This window comes from Bombina bombina, chromosome 7 (assembly GCF_027579735.1).
Source record: "Bombina bombina isolate aBomBom1 chromosome 7, aBomBom1.pri, whole genome shotgun sequence".
Lineage (NCBI taxonomy): Eukaryota > Metazoa > Chordata > Amphibia > Anura > Bombinatoridae > Bombina > Bombina bombina.
This window is the reverse complement of record NC_069505.1, coordinates 355,729,892-355,755,343: the sequence shown is the minus strand read 5'-3', so window position 1 is coordinate 355,755,343 and position 25,452 is coordinate 355,729,892. Positions and strand designations below refer to the sequence as shown.

The window sequence follows — 25,452 nt, the reverse complement described above, 5'->3', positions numbered from 1 at the left end:
ACTTTGCCCCTCCTGGTAGGAATGTATATCCCATATGTCACTAGCTCATGGACTCTTGCCAATATGAAAGAAATGAATTTATCAGGTAAATTCTTACATAAATTATGTTTTTCTCAGTCGTCCGTTTCTTCATCCAGGAAGTGGTTGATCAGATTGTATATCTTTGGGGTCTCCCGTGATGGTCTCTCGTTTGAACAACAAACTTCATCTAGAAATGTTCAATCAGATTGTAGATCTTTGGGGTCTCCCGTGATGGCCTCTCGGTTGAACATTAAACTTCCCAGATGCTATGCATGGACAAGGAATCCTTAAGCAAAGTTTGTGGATACTCTGATAGATCCATGATCTTTTCAGCTTGCCTAAGTGTTTCCACCTCTGGTGCTTCTTCCCAGAGTGGTTTCCAAGATCATCAATTATTCTAATTGCTCCAGCTTGGCCCCTCAGAGTTTGACTTGTGAATCTAGTTCAGATGTCCAGTTGCCCTCCTTGGCCTCTTGGTCTAGTCCAGACCTTCTTTGTCAAGGTCCATTTTTCCATCACGATCGGAAATCTCTAAACTTGATGACATAGAGATTGAACAGCTTGTTTTTAGGCATAGGGGTTTCTCTGAACCTGTGATTGAAACTTTTATTAAGGGTTTAGAAGCCAGTTACCAGGAAAATGTATTATAAAGTTTGGAACACTTTTGTTTCTTGGTTTCTTGATCATAGTTTTTCCTGGATTCCTAGAATTTTGCAATTTTTACAAGATGGTTTGAATAAAGGTTTATATGCCAGTTCTTTCAAATGTCAGAATTTTGCTATTTCTCTTTTGTTTTACAAAAAAATTGCTAGTATTATTAAACCTATTTCTCCTCCTTGGAATTTAAATTTGGTACTGAAGGTTTAGGCTCCTCCATTTGAGCCTAATGCATAAGGTGGACATTTAATGGGATAGTTTAGTCATGATTCAGATAGATCATGCAATTTTAAGCAACTTTCTAATTAACTCCCATTATCAATTTGTCTTTGTTCCCTTGGTATCTTTATTTAAATGTAAACTTGGTACTGGGTAGCGCTTTCTGATTGGTAGCTACACAGGTGCTGAACCAAAAATGGTCAGGCTCCTATGCTTTACATTCCTGCTTTTTCAAATAAAGATACCAAGAGAATGAAGAAAAAATTATAATAAGAGTAAATTAGAAAGTTGCTTGAAATTGCATGTTTTGTCTGAATCATGAAAGTATACTTTTGACTAGACTATTCCTTTAAGTTTCTTTCTTGGAAAGTCTGTTTTCTACTAACTATCTCTTAAAAAAAACTCTGCAAGAAGGTTTTTTAAACCATCTGCAAGAAGGGTTTCTAAACTATCTGCTCTTTTCGTGTGATTCTTCTTATTTAGTATTTCATCAAGATAAGACAGTTTCAAGAACCAGTTTTGATTTTCTTCCTAAGGTTGTGTCCTCTGAGAATTTAAGCAGGGAAATTGTTGTGGCATGCAAAGATTGCTCGATTGCACACCATTTAAATTACGCTCATATTAGTTTAGCACAATTGCAATTTATGCTAGAATCATTACCGCATTTTCAAAGCTGTGGTTAACTGCTTGGTGAAAATAAAAAGTTGCACAAATCACTTTAAAAATACATTACAAAGTACAGATAAAATATTGCACACAAAAGTTATAAAGGCTCAAAGATTTGAGATCTCGGGTTTCAGAAATAAAATCCGGCAAAAGACACACAATATAATAAGTTTGGATTTTTGCATATTTTAGACAAATTTCAAGTTTATTTTTTTGGTTCTAAGCGAGGTCAGAAAGCTGGGGGGGGGGGTTTGGCATCTTGGTTAAAGCTTACTTAAAGGCAGAGCAGACTCCTCATAATCGGATTACTGCTCACTCTGTAGCTACTTCTTGGGCTTTCAGAAATTAATCTTCTGTTGACCAAATTTGCTATTTTTTCTACAATTTTGATGTTTTTGCTTCTTCTGCAGCAGCTTTTGAGAGGTTCTTCAGGCTGTTGTTTCTGGGTAATTTTTGCCTGTGGGTTGTTTAAGTAAATGAAATAAATATATAAATATATACATACAGGGGCCTATTTATCGCCAGAAACACAAGTTATGAAGCAGCAGTCTGAGGCGGCAGACAGAAATCAACCCGATCAAATACGATCGGGTTGATTGACACCCCCTGCTAGCGGCCGATTGACCACGAATCCACAGGGGACGGCATTGCACCAGCAGTTCACAAAAACTGCTGGTGCATCGATAAATGCAGACAGCGTCCTAAAAAGTGAATATATCCTTTCTAAATATTTTTATATATATATATATATATATATATATACACAAACCAGAGATGCACTCACAGGTCTTTTTCACACAAAATTTAATGGAACGTTTTCGGGGGTTCACAGCCCCTTCATCAGCATACAACAGTGCATTAAATAAGCTCTTTTATAGTGTGTAATACAAAAAACAAATACACAAACCTAGTGCTCTCCAAAAAGTGCGCCAAATGTTACGAGTCTGGAACGCAAATTGCGTTCCACAGTGAATGCCGAAACCGGAAGTTCAAACTACTTCACTTCCGGTTTTCGCCAAAGTGAATAAAATTGCAAATAGCATAAGCGTGTTAAATGTAAAGTAAACATAATAACGTAAAGTGACAAATTACATGTAAATGACATCATGTAAAAAATGATCTGTGAAACAAAGAAAATGATCAATGCGAGATTATGTGTGTACAATCCTCACCATTGTAACCTCCACCATGGTAACCGTAGTAGTGGTGTGTGAAAATTCAATAGAATCAAATACTTGTGCTGTTATATTACAATGAATCACACAAGTTATTCACTTATGTACAAACATATAAGGATAGGATCTATGAAACAGTTGTATTATTTCATATATACTAATGGTAGTTATGGCTCTTCATAACCAAATCCAAAACTTAATTTGGGCTATATCGTAGTGCTGGAAATGGCAATAATGTTGCACATAAAGAGAGAACAGAGAAACAGTTGTTATATAATGATGACTGTAGTGAGACACCTAGATACATTGGCTTGCTAATGTAAACAAGGGAAAATTTAGATTGTAGCTATTATGTTTCTACAAGTAGACCATGCCATATCATGTATAAGATTTTGAAGATGCAAACCCAGGTTGCACAATTTGAGAAATATATACATGTAAATGAGGGACATAAACCTTCATAAGGTCAAAAGGAGGGTGCATTCAAGTAAATTGCAAAATACAAATAAGTATATGATAATGTCCCCAGCCTCAGTAGGATATAGATAAATAGTGTGACCTTCATTACCAAAAGAAATTGTAACCTTGAGCGCATAGAAAACAGATTAACTTATCAAGAAGGGCCAGGCTTCCACTGAAGGATATGGAAACAGAATGTTCCCACTCCACGGTGCCGCAAGTAACATGCAAACCGATTTTATAATGCCCTTCAATAAGGCTGGGGGATGGCAACTATCCGCCCTGAGTATGGAGTTGCGATCGGTAGGTTTGTGATATAGTGTGGTGCCAAGACAACCTGAATTCTTGAAAACTGTCAGATCAAGAAAATTGATGGACTGGTCGTCCACTGTCATTTTAAACCTGACATTACTTTCAGTGTTATTGTAAACATCAAACCACCTCTGGAGTTCCTCCAGGCCCCCACGCCACACCAAAAAAATATCATCTATGTATCTGTAATAACAGATGATGGATGCATTATGGTTATTCCACAGGTACATGTTTTCAAATTCTGACATGTAAATGTTGGCGTATTAGGGGGCCATGGAGGAACCCATGGCCTTACCAGCTATTTGTAAATAGAACTTTCTTTCGAAACAAAAGTAGTTTTTAAATAGACAGTACTCAATGAGGGAGATCGTGTACTCCACCGGGGGACCCTCATATAGGGGGTTACCGGTGAGGTGTTCATGCACGGCCCTTAGACCATCGTGGTGGGGTATAATGGTATACAGGCTGTTGACAGGTATATATATATATATATATATATATTTAAATTGGTTGCCAGCTTAAGGTAATAATCTATTCGCTATTAAGTATTAATCAGGCCCCTTTTTAAAAATACTGTAGGGACCCAATTAGTGCACGGTAATCTAAACTAATAATTTTAATCACTAAAGAGTCAAAAGTAGATTATAGCCAGCACACAACTTATTTCCAGCTAAATTACTCCACATACTGTGTCATAAAAAGGACAGACAAACCCAAGTAGTGTTCAAAATTCAAAATGTTTTGTATATATACCAAAGCCAGAAACATTTGACAGTTTGCTTGTTATAACTACATAGGAGCAAAGACTAAGTGCAAATAGTGGGGCACCCCAAGGCCTAATTTCACATATTATGCATGCATAAAAAACTTCAAATAAGAATGCAATCAAAATGGCATATCGAGGGTATAGCAATAACCTGAATACAATTCCAAACGAGCAATTAATGGAGACATACTAATTCAATGTCCCAAATGTAGCGGTATGATTACAGCCACCTGTTAGCTCATTTCCAGGTAGTCCCAGTCCCAAGCAAGGGAAATTTGGTCAGTTACGGAGTTAACAAAGTCACAATTTATCTCACCAAACTTGCAATAGACTTTCTCCGGTTGTTAACCTTCGGTTACTTGCCTGTTTTTTTGAATAACATAACATAGTAACATAGTAGATAAGGTTGAAAAAAAGACTGAAGTCCATCGAGTTCAACCTATAAAAATCTAAAATACTTACAAAAAGCTCCAGTTAAGCTTAAATAACCCCATTAAAATGTGACCCATTTAATACTAGCAATCATATCCATGAATTTTGTTTATATACAGAAATTTATCCAGACTATTTTTAAATGTATCTATGGTATTGGCATTCACTACCTCCTTTGGTAATGAGTTCCACAATTTTATTGCTCTTACAGTGAAAAAACGTTTCCGTTGCAGGAGATTAAATCTCCTTTCCTCCAACCTTAAATTATGACCTCTTGTCAGAAACAAATTTCTTGGAATAAACAGAGCTTCTGCCATCCCATAGGCCTTGAATATATTTATATAAAGTAATCATGTCACCTCTCAAGCGCCTTTTTTCTAAAGAAAACAGACCCAGTTTGGCTAGCCTCTCCTCATAAGTTAATTTCTCCCTTATTAGCTTATAAGATTGTTTTATTTCTATAGTTCTCCTGTTATTCCACTAGCGATGGAGGATTCTGTTACTTTAGAGGGTCTCCCTCTATTCCTAAAGAGTAATTCCTGTTTATATTGTTAGAAGGCCTTAGATCCGCCCTCTCAATTATTTTCCAAATGCCTTGATAATGTGATAATATCAAACATGTTTGACACCACTGAGCCGTCCAACTCTGAGGAGTTGTCGTCCAGTGAGGTACGTACCCTACAATCTTATCCCTCTACACATGCAGTTTCCCGTAGCATTGCTGATCCTCCATCTGGAGGGGGGCTTTTTTTCACCAGACGTTACTGCGCAGTTCAAATGGCGGTGTCTGCGGCCTTTAATGCTTTACCTCGCCCTGCTAAGCGTGAAAGGTTACATATTGCGCTCCTTCCCAGAGTACATCAGATAATTTATTGGATTTAACTGATAGGGTTATCCGAGGATGAAGTTCTTTCTGATACATCAAAGTATGAACATTCTGGGTTGGAGTCTGCTGTCTCTAAACCTCCGGCTAAACCAGACTTTAGTTTTAGGAATTTGCGCTTTCTTCTAAAGGAAATTTTTGGCGAATTCAGAGGTTCCAGAGGCCAAATTGCCTGATGAACCTTTGATTCCTAAATTGGATAGAGTTTAAGGACAGGGTTTGAGAACCTTGTCCTTCCCTACTCCTGTTAGATGGCGAACATTATTAAGAATGAATGAGACAGGATTGTATTCCTTTTCTCCTCTTCTCCCTTTAACAAATTGTTCCTGATCCTGGACTCTTAATGGAGTTGTGAGGTTCCATCTCTAAAAGGGATGGCGCTATCTTCACCCTTGCTAAATGTACTACTATCCCGCTTGAGGATAGCTCTTTGTTTAAAGAGCCCATGGATATGATGGAAAGATGGAAACTCTGTTAAGAAAGATGTTTCAACATCTGTTGCTGCAGAAACTACCTTCTGGTTTGACTCCTTATAGGATTTGATCGGGGTGGAGGGTCCCCTCGACGTTATTCAGGAAAGATTTACGGCCTTGAGGGTTGCTAATCCTTTTATCTGTGATGCTATTAGGCAGATTATTCGCCTTAATGCGCTTCAGATTTTTCTGTTCAGGCCCATCGAGCTCTAGCTGAAGTCATGGTCTGCGGATATGACTTCTAAGTCTAGACTTCTTTCCATCGCCTTTAAGGGAATGATTATGTTTGGGCCAGGCCTGGACTCGATTATCTCCACAGTCACAGGAGGCAAGGGTGGCCTCCTACCACAGAGAATATGAACTAGTCTAAGGGACAATTTTCGTTCTGATAAAGTCCATGTCAGCAGTCCTCTGCTAAGCCAGAGCAAAACATTGCTGCCTTGCAATGTGTCCCTCCTTATCTGACTTTCCATGCTGATAAGGCTGTTCTACGAACCAAGTTAGGTTTTCTTCCTAAGGTTGTGTCAATTCGCAACATCAATCTCTTGATTGTGATTCCTTTCTTATGTCCTAATCCTGCTTTGTTGAAGGAATGTTTACAACGTAATTCTGGATGTGGTTTGTGCCTTGAAGTTCTATCTTCAGGCCACAAAGGAATTTAGACAAACTTTTTTCTCTGTTTGTTCTCCTTTCCGGGAAGTGTAGGGGTCAGAGGGCCTCTGTTACATCAGATAATTTATTAGATTTAACTGATAGGGTAATCCGAGGATGAAGTTGTTTATGAGACTTCAGAGTATGAACATTCTGGGTCGGAGTCTGCTGCCTCTAAGCCTCCGACTGTGGAAGAACCAGACTTTAGTTTTAGGAATTTGTGCTTTTGGCGAATTCAGATGTTCCAAAGGCCAAATTGTCTGATGAACCTTTGATTCCTAAATTGGATAGAGTTTTAGGACATGGTGATCCCTTATCCTTCCCTGCTTCTGTTAGATGGTGAACATTATTAAGAATGAATGGGACAGGATGGATTCCTTTTTCCCCTTTTCTCCTTTTAACAAAATTTTCCCGGTCCTGGACTCTCAATGGAGTTGTGAGGTTCCGTCCCTAAAAAGGATGGCGCTATTTTCACCCTTGCTTGAGGATAGCTCTTCGTTTAAAGAGCCCATGGATAAAAGATGGAAACTCTGTTAAGAAAGATGTTTCAACATATGGGATATTTGTTTTTAACTTTACAGGATTTGATCGAGGGGAGGTTCCCCTTGATGTTATTCAGGAAAGAATTAAGGCCTTGAGGGTTGCTAATTCTTTTATCTGTGATGCTAATAATCAGATTATTCGCCTGAATGCTACGGCTTCAGCTTTTTCTGTTCAGGCTCTGGCTGAAGTCATGGTCTACGGATATGACTTCTAAGTCTAGACTTTTTTCCCTCCCCTTTAAGGGAATGATTCTGTTTGGCCTGGACTCCATTATCTCCACGGTCACAGGGGGCAAGGGTGCCCTCCTACCGGAAGAGAATATGAAATAGTCTAAGGGACCATTTTTCTTCTGATAAAGCCCATGTCAGCAGTCCTCCGCTAAGCTAGAGCAAAACAAAAGCTCTTGGAAGCCGGCTTAGTCCTGGAATAAATCCAAGCAGAGCAAGAAGCCCGCTGAGTCTAAGTCGGCATGAATGGGCGGTCCCCAGTCCTCTTCTGAATTGTGTAGGGGGCAGACTGTCCCTCTTTTCAGTCACTTGGTTCAGGGACGTGCAGGATCCATGGGTCCTGGAGGTCAGAGCTCAGGGTTACAAGATAGGTTTCAAGTCTCAGCACCCCAAGGGCAGATTTCTCCTCTCTCTTCTGTCTTCCTGACCAGAAAGGAGGGAAGCCTTTCTGGAGTGCGTACGGGATCTATCCTCTTAGGAGTTTTTGTCCCGGGGCCTATCTCAGTGAGAGGTTTGGGATACTATTCAAACCTTTTCGTGGTACAAAGAAGGAGGGAACTTTCCATCCGATTCTGGACCTAAAGTGCTTAAACTAGTTTTTAAATTTCTCCTCGTTCAAGATGGAGACAATAAGGTCCATTCTTCCCCTCGTTCGAGAAGGGCCGTGACCACGATAGATCTGAAGGATGCTCCCTTCACATACCAATCCTCAAGGACCACTTCCAGTTCCTAAGGTTTGCGTTCCTGGACCAGCACTTTCGGTTTATTGCACTTCTGTTTGGACTAGCTACGGCTCCAATAAGTTTTTCAAAGAGTGGACCATTCGGAATCTCTCCTCTGTCTTCTTCGATCCCATTGATGGAACACAAATATAGAAAGAGAATTCTCTTGTAACAAGTACCAGAGTAGAATCACAGGTACTATAATAGAATGAGAATAGAACAGACCAGACCAGAGACGTTGCAAGCTAGCTTCAACATGTCTTGCCCTCCTTAAGGCCATCCGTGGCTCGGTGTATGGAGGTGGTTCGTCTTATGGTATCCAGCATGGACATCATTTCTTTCATGTAATTAGCAAGAGTCCATGAGCTAGTGACGTATGGGATATACATTCCTACCAGGAGGGGCAAAGTTTCCCAAACCTTAAAATGCCTATAAATACACCCCTCACCACACCCACAAATCAGTTTTACAAACTTTGCCTCCTATGGAGGTGGTGAAGTAAGTTTGTGCTAGATTCTACGTTGATATGCGCTCCGCAGCAGGTTGGAGCCCGGTTTTCCTCTCAGCGTGCAGTGAATGTCAGAGGGATGTGAGGAGAGTATTGCCTATTTGAATGCAATGATCTCCTTCTACGGGGTCTATTTCATAGGTTCTCTGTTATCGGTCGTAGAGATTCATCTCTTACCTCCCTTTTCAGATCGACGATATACTCTTATATATATACCATTACCTCTGCTGATTTTCGTTTCAGTACTGGTTTGGCTTTCTACAAACATGTAGATGAGTGTCCTGGGGTAAGTAAGTCTTATTTTCTGTGACACTCTAAGCTATGGTTGGGCACTTTTTTATAAAGTTCTAAATATATGTATTCAAACATTTATTTGCCTTGACTCAGGTTGTTCAACATTCCTTATTTTCAGACAGTCAGTTTCATATTTGGGATAATGCATTTGAATCAATCATTTTTTCTTACCTTAAAAAATTTGACTTTTTCCCTGTGGGCTGTTAGGCTCGCGGGGGCTGAAAATGCTTCATTTTATTGCGTCATTCTTGGCGCGGACTTTTTTGGCGCAAAATTTTTTTCTGTTTCCGGCGTCATACGTGTCGCCGGAAGTTGCGTCATTTTTGACGTTCTTTTGCTAGAAGCTTGTTCACTGGCATTTTTTTCCCATTCCTGAAACTGTCATTTAAGGAATTTGATAAATTTTGCTTTATATGTTGTTTTTTCTATTACATATCGCAAGATGTTCCACGTTGCAACTGAGTCAGAAGATACTTCAGGAAAATCGCTGCCCGGTGCTGGAGCTACCAAAGCTAAGTGTATCACTTTTGGTATCTGTTCCTTCAGCTGTTTGTATTAAATGTTATGACAAACTTGTTAATGCAGATAAAATTTCCTTTAGTACTGTTACATTACCTGTTGCTGTTCCGTCAACATCTAATACTCAGAGTGTTCCTGATAACATAAGAGATTTTGTTTCTAAATCCATTAAGAAGGCTATGTCTGTTATTTCTCCTTCTAGTATACATAAAAGTCTTTTAAAACTTCTCTTTTTTCAGATGAATTTTTAAATGAACATCATCATTCTGATACTGATAATGGTTCTTCTGGTTCAGAGGTTTCTGTCTCAGAGGTTGATGCTGATAAATCTTTGTATTTGTTCAAGATGGAATTTATTCGTTCTTTATTTAAAGAAGTATTAATTGCATTAGAAATAGAGGATTCTGGTCCTCTAGATACTAAAACTAAACGTTTTAATAAGGTTTTTAAATCTCCTGTAGTTATTCCAGAAGTGTTTCCTGTCCCTGATGCTATTTCTGAAGTAATTTCCAGGGAATGGAATAATTTGGGTAATTCATTTACTCCTTTTAAAACGTTTTAAGCAATTATATCCTGTGCCATCTGACAGATTAGAGTGTGGGACAAAATCCCTAAGGTTAATGGGGCTGTCTCTACTCCTGCTATATTTTTAGCGGATGTTGCTGCAGCTTCAACTTTTTGGTTAGAAGCTTTAGCGCAACAAGTAACGGATCATAATTCTCATAGCATTATTATTCTATAACATGCTAATTATTTTATTTGTGATGCCATCTTTGATATCATTAGAATTGATGTCAGGTATATGTCTAACTATTTTAGCTAGAAGAGCTTTATGGCTTAAAACTTGGAATGCTGATATGTCTTCTAAGTCAACTTTGCTATCCCTTTCTTTCCAGGGTAATAAATTATTCGGTTCTCAGTTGGATTCTTTTATCTCAACTGTTACTGGAAGGAAGGGAACTTTTTTACCACAGGATAAAAAATCTGAGGTAAATTTAGGTCTAATAATTGTTTTCGTTCCTTTCATCACAACAAGGAACAAAAGCCTGATCCTTCATCCTCAGGAGCGGTATCAGTTTGGAAACCTTCTTCACTTTGGAATATATCCAAGCCTTATAGAAACCCAAAGCCAGCTCCTAAGTCCCCATGAAGGTGCGGCCCTCATTCCAGCTCAGCTGGTATGGGGCAGTTTACGTTCTTTTCAAAGAAATTTGGATCAATTCCGTTCACAATCTCTGGTTTCAGAACATTGTTTCAGAAGGGTACAGAATTGGCTTCAAGTTAAGGCCTCCTGCAAAGAGATTTTTTTCTTTCCCGTGTCCCAGTAAACCCAGCAAAGGCTCAAGCATTTCTGAAATGTGTTTCAGATCTAGAGTTGGCTGGAGTAATTATGCCAGTTCCAGTTCTGGAACAGGGGCTGGGGTTTTATTCTATCTCTTCATTGTACCAAAGAAGGTCAATTCCTTCAGACCAGTTCCGGATCTATCAATATTGAATCGTTATGTAAGGATACCAACATTCAAGATGGTAGCTGTAAGGACTATCCTGCCTTTTGTTCAGCAAGGGCATTATATGTCTACAATAGATTTACAGGATGCATATCTGCATATTCCGATTCATCCAGATCACTTTTAGTTTCTGAGATTCTCTTTTTTAGACAAGCATTACCAGTTTTGTGGCTCTACCGTTTGGCTTAGCATCAGCTCCAAGAATTTTTACAAAGGTTCTCGGTGCCCTTCTGTCTGTATTCAGAGAACAGGGTATTGGTATTTCCTTATTTGGACGATATCTTGGTACTTGCTCAGTCTTCACATTTAACAGAATCTCATACGAATCGACTTGTGTTGTTTCTTCAAGATCATGGTTGGAGGATCAATTTACCAAAAAGTTCATTGATTCCTCAGACAAGGGTAACCTTTTTAGGTTTCCAGGTAGATTCAGTGTCTATGACTCTGTCTTTGTCAGACAAGAGAAGTCTAACATTGATATCAGCTTGTCAAAACCTTCAGTCACAATCATTCCCTTTGGTAGCCTTATGCATGGAAATTTTAGGTCTTATGACTGCTGCATTGGACGCGATCTCCTTTGCTCATTTTCACATGCGACCTCTTCAGCTCTGTATGCTGAACCAATGGTGCAGGGATTACACAAAGATATCTCAATTAATATCTTTAAAACCGATTGTACGACACTCTCTGACGTGGTGGACAGATCACCATCGTTTAGTTCAGGGGGCTTCTTTTGTTCTTCCGACCTGGACTGTAATTTCAACAGATGCAAGTCTTACAGGTTGGGGAGCTGTGTGGGGGTCTCTGACGGCACAAGGGGTTTGGGAATCTCAGGAGGTGAGATTACCGATCAATATTTTGGAACTCCGTGCAATTTTCAGAGCTCTTCAGTCTTGGCCTCTTCTGAAGAGAGAGTCGTTCATTTGTTTTCAGACAGACAATGTCACAACTGTGGCATACATCAATCATCAAGGAGGGACTCACAGTCCTCTGGCTATGAAAGAAGTATCTCGAATTCTGGTTTGGGCGGAATTCAGCTCCTGTCTAATCTCTGCGGTTCATTTCCCAGGTATAGACAATTAGGAAGCGGATTATCTCAGTCGTCAAACTTTGTATCCGGGCGAATGGTCTCTTCACCCAGAGGTATTTCTTCAGATTGTTCAAATGTGGGAACTTCCAGAAATAGATCTGATGGTTTCTCATCTAAACAAGAAACTTCCCAGGTATCTGTTCAGACCCCGGGATCCTCAGGCGGAGGCAGTGAATGCATTATCACTTCCTTGGAATTATCATCCTGCCTATATCTCTCCGCCTCTAGTTCTTCTTCCAAGAGTAATCTCCAAGATTCTGAAGGAATGCTCGTTTGTTCTGCTGGTAGCTCCAGCATGGACGGATTCTTTTTCGGATGGCCTCTTGCCAACCGTGGGCTCTTCCGTTAAGACCAGACCTTCTGTCGCAAGGTCCTTTTTCCATCAGGATCTCAAATCTTTAAATTTAAGGGTATGGAGATTGAACGCTTGATTCTTGGTCAAAGAGGTTTCTCTGACTCTGTGATTAATACTATGTTACAGGCTCGTAAATCTGTATCTAGAGAGATATATTATAGAGTCTGGAAGACTTATATTTCTTAGTGTCTTCTCATCATTTTTCCTGGCATTCTTTTAAAATTCCGAGAATTTTTTTACAGTTTCTTCAGGATGGTTTAGATAAAGGTTTGTCCGCAAGTTCCTTGACAGGACAAATCTCTGCCCTTTCTGTTCTTTTTCACAGAAAGATTGCTAATCTTCCTGATATTCATTGTTTTGTACAAGACTTGGTTCATATAAAACCTGTCATTCAGTCAATTTCTCCTCCTTGGAGTTTGAATTTGGTTCTGGGGGCTCTTCTAGCTCCTCCTTTTGAACCCATGCATTCATTTGGACATTAAACTTCTTTCTTGGAAAGTTTTGTTTCTTTTGGCCATCTCTTCTGCCAGAAGAGCCTCTGAAATTTCTGCTCTTTCTTGTGAGTCTCCTTTTCTGATTTTTCATCAGGATAAGGCGGTGTTGCGAACTTCTTTTGAATTTTTTCCTAAGGTTGTGTATTCTAACAACATTAGTAGAGAAATTGTGGTTCCTTCATTATGTCCTAATCCTAAGAATTCTAAGGAGAAATCATTGCATTCTTTGGATGTTGTTAGAGCTTTGTAATATTATGTTGAAGCTACTAAGTCTTTCCGAAAGACTTCTAGTCTATTTTTCATCTTTTCTGGTTCTAGAAAAAGCCAGAAAGCTTCTGCCATTTCTTTGGCATCTTGGTTGAAATCTTTAATTCATCATGCCTATGTCGAGTCGGGTAAAACTCCGCCTCAAAGGATTACAGCTCATTCTACTAGGTCAGTTTCTACTTCCTGGGCGTTTAGGAATGAAGCTTCTGTTGATCAGATTTGCAAAGCAGCAACTTGGTCCTCTTTGCATACTTTTACTAAATTCTACCATTTTGATGTGTTTTCTTCTTCTGAAGCAGTTTTTGGTAGAAAAGTACTTCAGGCAGCGGTTTCAGTTTGAATCTTCTGCTTATGTTTTCATTAAACTTTATTTTGGGTGTGGATTATTTTCAGCAGGAATTGGCTGTCTTTATTTTATCCCTCCCTCTCTAGTGACTCTTGCGTGGAAAGATCCACATCTTGGGTAGTCATTATCCCATACGTCACTAGCTCATGGACTCTTGCTAATTACATGAAAGAAAACATAATTTATGTAAGAACTTACCTGATAAATTCATTTCTTTCATATTAGCAAGAGTCCATGAGGCCCACCCTTTTTGTGGTGGTTATGATTTTTTTGTATAAAGCACAATTATTCCAATTCCTTATTTTATATGCTTTCGCACTTTTTTCTTATCACCCCACTTCTTGGCTATTCGTTAAACTGATTTGTGGGTGTGGTGAGGGGTGTATTTATAGGCATTTTAAGGTTTGGGAAACTTTGCCCCTCCTGGTAGGAATGTATATCCCATACGTCACTAGCTCATGGACTCTTGCTAATATGAAAGAAATGAATTTATCAGGTAAGTTCTTACATAAATTATGTTTTTCTTTGCCAGGTTTCACCTTAGACTGTTGCAACTGCGCATGCTGAAGCAGTGGAACGGGGATCATTCGGATTTGTCTCAACAGATTTCTTTGGACAACCGATCAAGAGAATCGCTTTCTTGGTGTTTTTGTCCGGATCACTTGTCCCGAGGGACGTCCTGGGTGATTGTGACTACGGTTGCGAGTCTGTCAGTATGGGGAACTGTTTGGGGTGCCAGGAAGACACAGGGCCTATGGACTCAGGAGAAAAGCATTTTGGATCTTCGGGCAATATATAATGCTCTGAAGGCTTGGCCTTTGCTGGGTTTGTCTCAGTTATATTAGATTCCAATCAGACAATATAACCTCGGTGGCTTACATCAACCATCAGGGGGGAAAAATAAGCTCCCTAGCTATGAGGGAAGTATCTCGGATTCTGGAGTGAGCAATTACCCACATTTGTTTGCTGTCAGCGATCCACATTCCGGGTGTGGACAACTGAGAAGCGGATTTCCTCAGCAGACAATCCTTTCATCCGGGGGAATAGTCTCTCAATCCCGAGTGTTTGCGGAGATTTGCAAGAGGAAGATCTTATGACGTCTCAATACCAAGCTACCCAGAGGTACAGGGATCCTCAGGCGCAGCTAACAGATGCATTAGCGGTGCCTTGGAGGTTCAATCTAATTTATTTTTTCCGGCCGTTACCACTACTTCCTAATGTAGTGGCTTGAATCAAGCAAGAATCAGTGATACTGATTGCTCCGTCTTGGCCGCGAAGGATATGGTTTGCGGATCTAGTGGGGATGTCCTCATCTCCTCCGTGGAGACCTCCGTGTCCTCATCTCCTCCGTGGTAACCCTTGTCGCAGGGATCTGCTGACCAAGGTCTCTTTGTTCATGAATGTCTAGATTCTCTGAGACTGACTGCGTGGAGATTGAACGCTTAGTCCTAGCCAAGAGAGGGTTTTCTGAGAGAGTTATTTTTTCTCTCATTCAAGCTTGTATGCTGGTTACTTGTTGCATCTAGATAGATAGAAAATCTTTCTGCGCTAAAGGTCAAAGGGTAACTGACACTAAAGCTAAATCAATAGGGCGATATGACTTAAAACAAAATATAGTGATTTTAATTATTGTTAAAAAATGGATATCACTTCTATATAAGGGATACAGTAAAAACAGTAGCCTGTGGCACAACAATATATTACATTCAATGAAAAAATAAAAAAATAAATAAGAAATACCGTATTAGTATATATGGTGAATTAGTCCAAAAAAGTAAAATAAAATTAAATTAAAAGCAATACAGGAGGTAACAATGTGCATAAACCACAGTTGACACTAAAATCCTATACAATTAAATACTCATGGTTAACCACATGAAGTAAAAAGGCAAGCAATGTTTTCAACAGCCAGTAGTTAGTTAATGCACACAATGATGGCAGAAAAAAATTGAATTGAAAAATAATGCAGATTCAGCTGAGTTGGCTTTGCATAAGCAGATAGTTAGTTTGCAGAGGTTGGCAATATTGATGTTGTGCAAACAAGCAAAAAGAATGCGTTTCGGATATGTCCTTTCTCAAGCTTCTGTTTGAATAGTGACCAGATTGCTCCTTTTATAGCGGAGCAGTGAGTCATTTAAAGCAATATTGCAACCATATTTATAAAAGGCGTATGTTAGTAAGAATATCTATACAATAAGTGCATACATAACCTCTTAACTAAATTGTAACGTAATATAATATCCCAAGAAATCGATAATACTTAATACCAGGTTAAGATGAAATTTTTGTTAAAAAACTCTAAAAGGGCTAAAACACAATATAAGAACTATAGAACTGATTTTGTATATAACTAAGCTGGGATATCCATGATATTCTATCAGATAATTCTATTGTAATATAGATTTCAAGAAAATTATATCGCGGAGAATTATCTGGTAAGCATAATTTATGTTTTCTTCTTAAACGGGGAGAGTCCACAGCTGCATTCATTACTTTTGGAAAATACAGAATCTGGCCACCAGGAGGAGGCAAAGACACCCCAGCCAAAGGCTTAAATACCTCCCCCACTCCCCTCATCCCCCAGCCATTCTTTTTCTCTCCTCACAGGAGGTTGGCAGAGAAGTGTCAGAAGATTACAGAAATTTCTCTTATGGAGGTTAGTACTCTTCGAGATGGGACTGGAGTTTTAAGTAGTCCTGTCAGCCTCTCAGTGAGAGCATGGACGAAAGTTAGAGTCCGGAGATGCAGGGAGAGTCTTTCTGTGAAACCATCCCAACTCATATTAACAACTCTATAGGCAATCAGCGTTGACGAGTTTCGCTGCCTACTTTCTTTGCTCAAGTCTATTTCAGAAGCGACGCTACTATCTTTACTAATGATAGTAAAGACAGGGTTGGTTTCAGTGGGACTCCTTTATCTTTTGGAATCAAGGGTTAATATCTCCTGAGGGGGGTTATTGAACAGTGGGGATTTTTAATCATGTTTGTTATGTGATTCTGTCTAGTGATGTTTGGGCTTGTGGTTTTTACGGAACATACAGGCTTTTTCAGGCTGCGCAGTACTTGTGGATTTGCATGCTTTTCGCTTGGCCTACATGGTGCACCTTGTGACCGGGCGTGGTCACGTTTTTGTTCTCCATTTCCGTATTCCTGACCGTGTGTTGGCGGAGAGAGTCTGTTTTCTCTACTTGTCTGGGTCATAGGAGGTGGTGAGTGCCCCAGCCATTGGGGTTGTAAAGTGCCGTTTGTTTTTTCGTCCATAATTTCAATCATTCAAGTTATGGAGGATTCTGCTTTTTTAGAGACGGATTGCTCTGATTCAGATTCTGTTTCCTGCGAATAATATGTGGGGGCCTGGGTAATTTAGCCCCATCAGTTCCGTATGCTGTTTTAGAGTGCTCATTTCTCCCAATTTGCAGAGGTTAGAGACCGCTGAGCCATCCGCCCCTGAGGATTCTGTATCCTGTGAGGTGCGTTCCCTAGATCCTTCTGTTACTACACAGGCGGGCGTTCAGATTACTCCATGGAGATCTTCCGTACCTGGTTGAGGGGTGAATAACTTCTCCTCTATTGGTTTCATTTTGCATTGCATTGTCCTATTTGGTTCCGATCTCCTTAGGCAATGCCTCTTCCTTATGTCGAGGTTGTTGGTTGTGCATTTCCCTTCCCCTTTCCTTTGGGGGTAGAGCTCCTTGCCATTTGTTTGAGGAAACCTGGTCCTTAGGGGCCGTTTGTATTCAGATATACTCTTCTGATCCTATATACTTGGGGATCTGGGGGATTGTTATTCTGTCTCTTTTCTTTCGTACAGTTGCCCTGCTGGGGTGCTTTGGTGTGTTCCGTCGCCTGATAGGAGTTTAGGATGCTCATTCATTTGTCAATTCCTTGAGCTGTAGGGACCTTGGAGGTTGATCCAGAGTGGATCTGTTATATTTTCTCAAACAGAGATTAATTCTAGGGTTTGAGTTCTGATCTCTTAGGGGTCCTACCTTTTTTTTTTTTTGGACTTGGTAGGTGTTTATCCTTGAGGCCCGCTGGGACTAAGTGCTCAGTCACTGGGACACATGCAGGAGATCAGTGTCCAAGACCATGGGATCATGCACAGGTAATGTGCACCCTAGAATGTCCGGAAACACCTCTCATCCCCTTCCAATGGCGACTAGACGATCATCTGCTAGATGATGCACTTGTGAAAGTAGATTTAGAGAAAACCATCACAGAATATTTTAAAATTAATACTATAAAAGAGACCTCAGATGATGAGATGGGAGGCATACAAGTGTGTGGTTAGAGGCACATTAATCAAACATAAGGCTAGGATACGCAAACTACACCGAGAAAAATATAACGATCTTCTGCAAACACAGAGGCAGAAAAAACTCATAAACAGCATCCAGATTGTGTGTAATGTGACAGTGTCACCCCCTCACATACACTACTACACCAGGAAATGTAAACATATCACTGATACAGCATATAATGTGACAATTTCACCCCCTCCTCACATACACTACTATCTCTTTTGCTCTCCCTCTATCCCCCTCTATTTTTGCTCCCTCTATCCCCCCCTGTTTTTTGAGCTCTCTCTCTATGCCCCCTCTAAATTGTGTGTGTGAATACATTCATTCCCCTGTGTTCTTTACAATAGGCCAAATTGATTGGAACAACAACAATTGTCAGATTGTTAGGGGGCGAGGCTCATGAGTCTGCGATTGGGGTAGGTGGCTACACTCACAGGGGTGGTTATGCAGTGATTGCATCAAAAATTGTGCAAGATCATTTTCAGATGAAGTAACCTTGAGGTTGTCCCTTAAGAGTTATTTATTGGTTTGGATCTGGCTCGTCTGGTTTTTAACCTAGTCCTTGTCTTCGACTTGGCATTTTGGTTAATCATTTTTTTTCCAGATCTCATAGACCTGGGATCTGTCTGGTCCAGTAGCGGGTTTGGTTTCCCGATCTTGGGAAAATCTCTTTGTTCCTACTGGGGTGGTTCTTCTTTTTCTTTTATGGAGAAATGGAGGAAATTTCCTGGGATTTCTCTGTGGGGCTAGCTGTAGTAGCCTGATCGTTAGCTTAGCTGCCTAGCAAGCGGAGGTTTTACAGTTTGCAACCAGCTGCAGCTATTTGCACCTTGATTGTGTGCTAGCAAGCTGTTAATGATTCCTGGGGTCTCTCTTTGTTGAGTGTACTGTTTCTAAAGGAAGATGTGGAGGAACCCATGCTAGTCTCTCTGGGGGTTAGTGCTTATTCCTCCTTCCTTTCCTGATTAATTTGTGGCTGGAGATTATCATTATCTGATCTCTGGGTCTGGTTGTTGTGGGGAATTTTTATTCTCCCTTGCCCTTTTGGACCTTCGCTTCGGTGCTGGGTCTGTTTGCTCAGAGTCAGCATTCTGACTGCTCTGTTTGGGCATAGACCGCATATCATGAAGTGATCATGAGTGCTGCTTCTTTAGGTGGGAGACCTCACGGTGGAACCTTCCCTCAGCAGGTAACTGGTTCTCCGTTCTTGTGGCTGTCCTCCTTTTCCCTGTTTTCTAGTAGGGGGGGAGTTGATTTGTCCTGTTGTCGGAGTTATCTCCTCTAGGAAGGATCTGGTTCATATTTACTAGCTACTTGATTGGCTAGTTTTTGGGGCTTGATGTTTAGTCTGGCTGCCTATCAGATGGAAGCCTGTGGCTTTCGACTGGGGCGTAAACGGATATTCTATTCTGTTTCCTGTTTCTGCTCCCGGGGTTTTTTTTTTGTTTAGCTTCTGGTGTTCAGTTTCTCAGTGCTAATAGGATAGGGTCCACCTCTTCCTTTTTGTTCCCTCCCGTTTATTCATTGTGTCCTCTGGAGCTTGGGTATAGTTTTCCCAACAATAAGCGCTCTGTGGTAAGGTAGTTGGGTTCTACCTTTTGTCTGTCCAGGACTTCGTTTCTGGTTAGGGCTTTACATTGGTTCCTTGGGATCCATGTAGGAGGTGGTCTGGAATTGTCCTTCCTTTGTTCTCCTCCGTCGCTAGGGTATTCTCTACGCGGCTTTGTCCCCTTACAGACCTTTACAACTGTGCATGCTGAGGCAGTGGAACGGCAATCATTCAGAGGTCCTTCGGACTCCTTTACCTGATTTTTCCTTTCTTTTTTGGAGGAATGTAGTTGTTCCCTTGCCATGGGTCATGGCGAAGGTTTACCTTGCGGACTTCGAGTCAGCGGGACTTTTGTCTCCTCAGAGGCTTTTGTGATCAATTGAGTCCAGTGATTCTGATCTGGTCTTTATCACTGATCTTTTTGGCTCTAACTGTTACTTGGTCCTCTTCCATTTTTTTGTTCTTTCTGCTTCTGTTGAAGCAGTTTTTTATTGGGAGTTTGGGTTATTGCAGGTTGTGGTGCCCTCAGAATGGGCCGCCTTTTTATTCCCGCCTGTTTTGCATTCAGTGTCCTAGAGGGAATGAGCTTGGGTAATGATTTCCCAAAAGTAATGAATGCAGCTGTGGACTCTCCCTGTTTAAGAAGAAAAATTTTAATTATGCTTACCAGATCATTTTCTTTTCTTCTGACGGGTAGAGTCCACAGCTCCCCGCCTGTGTTTTTTTCTATGGGGCAGCCTTAATTTCTTTTTATTTGTTCTTCTGGCGCTTTTTTTCACTCTGATATTTCTCCTATTGTTCCTTGTTCCCTTGGCAGAATGACTGGGGGATGAGGGGAGTAGGGGGAGGTATTTAAGCCTTTGGCTGGGGTGTCTTTGCCTCCTCCTGGTGGCCAGCTTCTGTATTTCCCAAAAGTAATAAATACAGCTGTGGACTCTCACCGTCAGAAGAAAAGAAAATTATCTGGTAAGCATAATTTAAGTTTGTGTGTCCTCCTGTGGGTCTAACCTAAGCTATGGAGAATTCTGACATGTTAGAAGGTACTCCCTCTGTACTAAACCTGTTTATATTGTGAGGAGGCTGTGGTTTTCCCGCCCACTCAATTCCACATGCCTTAACACAGTTATAAAGTCTAAGAAGGGAGACAAGCCTGCTAAGGCTCTTAGTCCCTGAGCCATTTACCTCTCAGGACTCAGCGTCTTGTGAGATTGCTACCCTTGCTACATTATCCACTCCACATTCCATAGCACATCTAATCCTCCATCCGGATTGGGGCCTTCTTCCTGCAGTCTTTGCCGCACAGTTACAAACGGCGGTGTCTGCGTCCCTTAGTGCATTACCTCGCTCTAACAAACACAAGAGAAACGTTAAACATAGCTCTCCTGACCAGGAGTCATCTAAATATTTATCGGATTTGGCTATTATGTCCCAGTTAACTGTAGCTTCAGAGGGTGAACTTTCTGGGTCGGAGTCCTTAGCCTCCTGCTGCGGAGGAACCATCCTTTAGATTTAAAATTTAGCACTTTGTGTTTTTTATTAAAAGAGGTTCTGTCTACGACAGAGTTTCTATGAAGACAGGAAAGTTGGATGGTGCTATCTCTACACTTGCTAAACATACTACTATATCCATGAGGATATTTCTAACAGGCCCGAGACGTTGCAAGCTAACTTCAGTATGTCTTGCCCTCCGGACCTCCTTGATTCCATCTGTGGCTCAGTGTATGGAGGTGTCCTACATGGACATCATTCCTTTTGCTAGGTTCTGTCTCAGACCTTTACAACTGTGCATGCTGAGGCAGTGGAACGGCAATCATTCAGCTCTGTCTCAACAGATCTGTTAGACAGCCGGTCGAGAAAATCGCTCTCTTGGTGGCTCTGTCCATATCATTTGTCCCAAGGGACATGCTTCTTAAGACCATCCTGGGAGATTGTGACTACGGACGCTGTCTATCCGGATGGGGAGCTGTTTGGGGTGCCAGGAAGGCACAGGGGTTGTGGACTCAGGTGGAGCCCTCCCTCCCGATCAATATTTTGGAACTACGGGCAATCTTTAAGGCCTTCTGGGTTCGTCCCAGTTACCACTTCTGGGTTCGTCCCAGTTTATCAGATTCCAATCAGACAATATAACCTTGGTGGCTTACATCAACCATCGGGGGGGGGGGGGACACAAGAAGTTCCTTGGCGATGAAGGAAGTATCTCAGGCCTTCTCCTGGTGGCCAGGTGTTTCCCAACAGTAAGGAATGAAGCCGTGGACTCTCCCTATCCAGAAGGAAAGGAATTTATCTGGTAAGCATAAATAGTTTTTTCTTTAATCGTGGTCTCCCCAGCTTGGGTATTAGTTCACAGGAGTATTAGTTCACAGGAGGTGGACTTTCACCACCTGTATGAAAGAAAACATAATTTATGCTTACCAGATAAATTTGTTTCTTTAATGGTGAGAGTCCACCCTGTTATTCTCTTGTGATGGTTTATATATATTTTTTTTATTTTTATCATATTTTTCCCTGTTTATATTTTTTGGCTGTTTATTCTTTTCCTACCTTTTTTCCTTGGCTATACATCAGGCTAGTTTCTAGTGATGTGGGGGTTTATTGAGATTTTGGGGTTCTGGCATCTTTGCCTCCTACTAGTGGCAGGGAAGAGTAATTCCGAGGAGTAATGGATCGTGGACTCTGACCATCTTTATGAAAGAAAACATATTTTATGCTTGCCTGATAAATAAATTAATTTATTTCATGTTGGTAAGAGTCCACGAGACCCCAGCCTGTTTTCGCGGCAAAGTTTTTTTATTTTATGGCACATCTTTTTTCCTATATATTTTTGCTCTTGATTTCTTTTCCTACTATTTTTGCTTGGCTATAAATCAAACTAACTACACTGAAGTTGCACAAAACACTTCATAAATACATTACAAAGTATAGTTGCACTCATGTTAACACTGTGTAATAAAAAATATTCTCATAAAATATTGCACAAAAAAAGTTATAAGGGCTCAAAGATATGAGATCTCAGGTGTTAGGGAAAAAAAGCCGCAGAAGGGCTTTAACATTGATGTGTGTGAAAAAGCATATTTATGCAATATTTATATTTAATAAAGGTTTTAACAATGTATTATGTAAATATTTCAAGTTACAATATTCTGTACATAGCATAATATGTTCTATATATTTCTAAATAGATATTCCTATATATATATCTATACTTATATATAATCATCTATGCATAGGTATAAATATATATATATTTTTTTTTAAAAAAACATCAGCTATATGTAGAAATATTTATTTATGAATAAATAGAACATATTCAATTATAGATGGCCTGTATTTATCATTGCACATTGCCAGTCAACGCCAAACAAGCAATTTATCCTAGATCAGTTCAGTGTAATTTTAATCTAAGGTGTCAGAGAAATTAGGAAGCGGTCTAGACTGCTGCTTTTTAAATTGCATAATTGTGTGCTTGAACTGCATGGGCCCAGTCACAGTTTCATAAATTTCCCCAAGCTAAGTGGAGTATATTATTAAATAATATGTTTTCATGTAAGCATTTCTTGATTCATATCTAGAATTATTTTGTTTTGATATTGATCTGTATTTTTTTTTTTTTTTTAAAGATTGAAGAAGCTTTGGTTCGAAGGAAGAAAATGGAGCTTTTGCAGAAATATGCAAGTGAAGCTCTGATGGCGCAAAGTGAAGATGCTAAAAGACTTTTAGGCATATAATACTGTGTATATAAAAAAATGTTTTGACATGTTCTTATTTTTTTATAACATTTGTACAATTAATAATTCCATTAAAAAAAATGATTTTCTACTCACTTTATGTTCAATTTTTTTTTCCTGGGGAAGCAATAATAATACATTTTATATTTTTTGTAATTGATATCATTAGTAAAGTGCATAGGGGCTTGTAGGTTAGGTTTGTTATTTCATTACTGTGTGGCTTTTGAGTGAACATATATCTGGATAATTCCCAACATTTGTGCATTTAAATTAAAACGTATACTTTGTCTTTAATTAATTTTTGTCTTTCATCAGGTGGTGTGAATAGATTAGCCATCACATGTGGGAAATTCCTCTCCTGGTCAGTTTCCCCTCAGTGTGCTTGTCAGGAAAATGTATTGGGTAAAGTTTTTTTTTACAAGATGTGACGAGTTTTACAGAAACGGCTTATTAATACTTTGACAGCCGGTGGAGAGGCTTATCCTTTTTCACTACTTATGGGTGGTATAGGATTACTATAAAGGTATGTGACATGCTACTTATCCCTGTATCATCCGCTTACTAGACTGACAGACAGGGTTCTCCTATCTAAGCATCATGTTCCAATGTTTTTTATTCAAAGGTTAACAATGGGAACTGACTAGGAGATTTATTATGCATTTTTAACAATGTCCCTGCCCATTACACGGGGCATTGCGCTCAGCTGACAGGGTATTTTCAGTGTCCCTCTCATGCAGAGTTTACTGAGGCGGCACACGGACAGGGAATTGGTGCCTTTCCTATTTAGTATTTATTACTTTGCTGCTGCATGGGACTACCAGAGGCTCCATTTTGGGTTTTTTTTGCAACATTTGCCTCACACAGATTGAGCTCGATACGCCCACGGTGGGCGGAGCTTCGTTAAGCGCCATTATGTGCGCGCCATTTACTTCTTAAGAGATGCTCTGTACATTCTTCCCTCGCACTAATTATTTTCATACACCCACGATGGGCGAAGCGTTGCTAGTGCCATTGTGTATGCGCTATTTGGCTCATTCTCTGACGGGTCGCATGGTGCCTCCTCGGCTGTGTTTCTAAAAACAACATACAGCTGGGAGGTTCCTCTTGCGCCGTCTAGAGAGTTTTGTAGAGAGCTTTTGGAGTGTGGTGACGGCTTCTCTGTCACGATGGGCAGCGGGGCATCACAAGTAGCACAAGTTCCAAGTATAGTTAAAATTGGAGGTGCAGCTAAAATGATCTGTATTATCGTTTACATGAAACAGTACATACATCTTGTAACAGTACATACATCTTGCCCTTATATGAAAGGAACAGATGGGGTTGTTCCCCATGTGTTATGAGTACTACAGAACAACCTTCAATATTAGTTCTTGTAAGCGGCATTTTGACTCTTGGCATGTCAGCTTTTATGCCTTAGATCATTACCTATACTGAAAAGGAAATATGTATTTTGAGGTCTTGCCTCTAATTCTTGTGGATAAATTTGTTGCAGGATTTCTTTACATAATGATCACTGCTTAGGGAATTAACCAGTTCCACTGGCATATTTCTTTACATAATGATCACTGCTTAGGGTAGGGAATTAACCAGTTCCACTGGCATATTTTTTTCTGAGGGGTCACTTCATTATGTAATATTGCATGAGACTGTAAACAGAGTTTTTATCTTTCTACTGTTTATTAGTGTATCCCCATTCTTTGTGACTTAGAATGGCACACACACGCACAGGGCCGGACTGGGACCAAAAATAGGCCCAGGCATTTTAAGGCAATTCAGCCCCCCCTCGCAGTTACTTATTTAACACTCGCTTGTTTGGGGTGATTGTTATACTGTTTTCTAGCTCAACTGGTTGCACCAGAGCAGGGGCAGCATTGCACAAGAATCCTCTTGTGTCATGTTAAACTTTACCCTGCTATGAAACCTGTCCGCCTTTAGGGATGGTAAATTCACCCCATAAATACACTTGCAGACCCAACATACACACAGTCTTTTATGCACGCACATCACACATTGCTAATCTGGGCTAAAATATATGGCTTATGTGTCATGTGCTTGCATATAAAAGTGTGTAAGTGGTTGTATGCATGGTGTGCTTGCATATAAAAATGTGTAAGTGGTTGTATGCATGGTGTGCTTGGATATGAGTGTGTAAGTGGGTGTATGCATGGTGTGCTTGGATATGAGTGTGTAAGTGGGTGTATGCATGGTGTGCTTGGATATGAGTGTGTAAGTGGGTGTATGCATGTTGTGCTTGGATATGAATGTGTAAGTGGGTGTATACTCTCACAAAA

At 40.2% G+C, this 25,452-nt stretch overlaps 1 protein-coding gene across 2 annotated transcripts in view; it reads left to right on the top strand.

Annotated features, from left to right (window-relative positions):
• ISY1 (ISY1 splicing factor homolog) overlaps positions 1–23,256 on the top strand; it is a 743,196-nt gene extending 719,940 nt beyond the window's left edge. For both annotated transcript variants that reach the window (XM_053721042.1, XM_053721043.1), the window contains exon 11: positions 23,054–23,256. In XM_053721042.1, coding sequence (XP_053577017.1) covers positions 23,054–23,161 — 108 coding nt within the window. In that variant the 3' untranslated portion in view covers positions 23,162–23,256. The remainder of the gene's footprint in view (positions 1–23,053) is intronic.
• Positions 23,257–25,452: the final 2,196 nt, after the last annotated feature.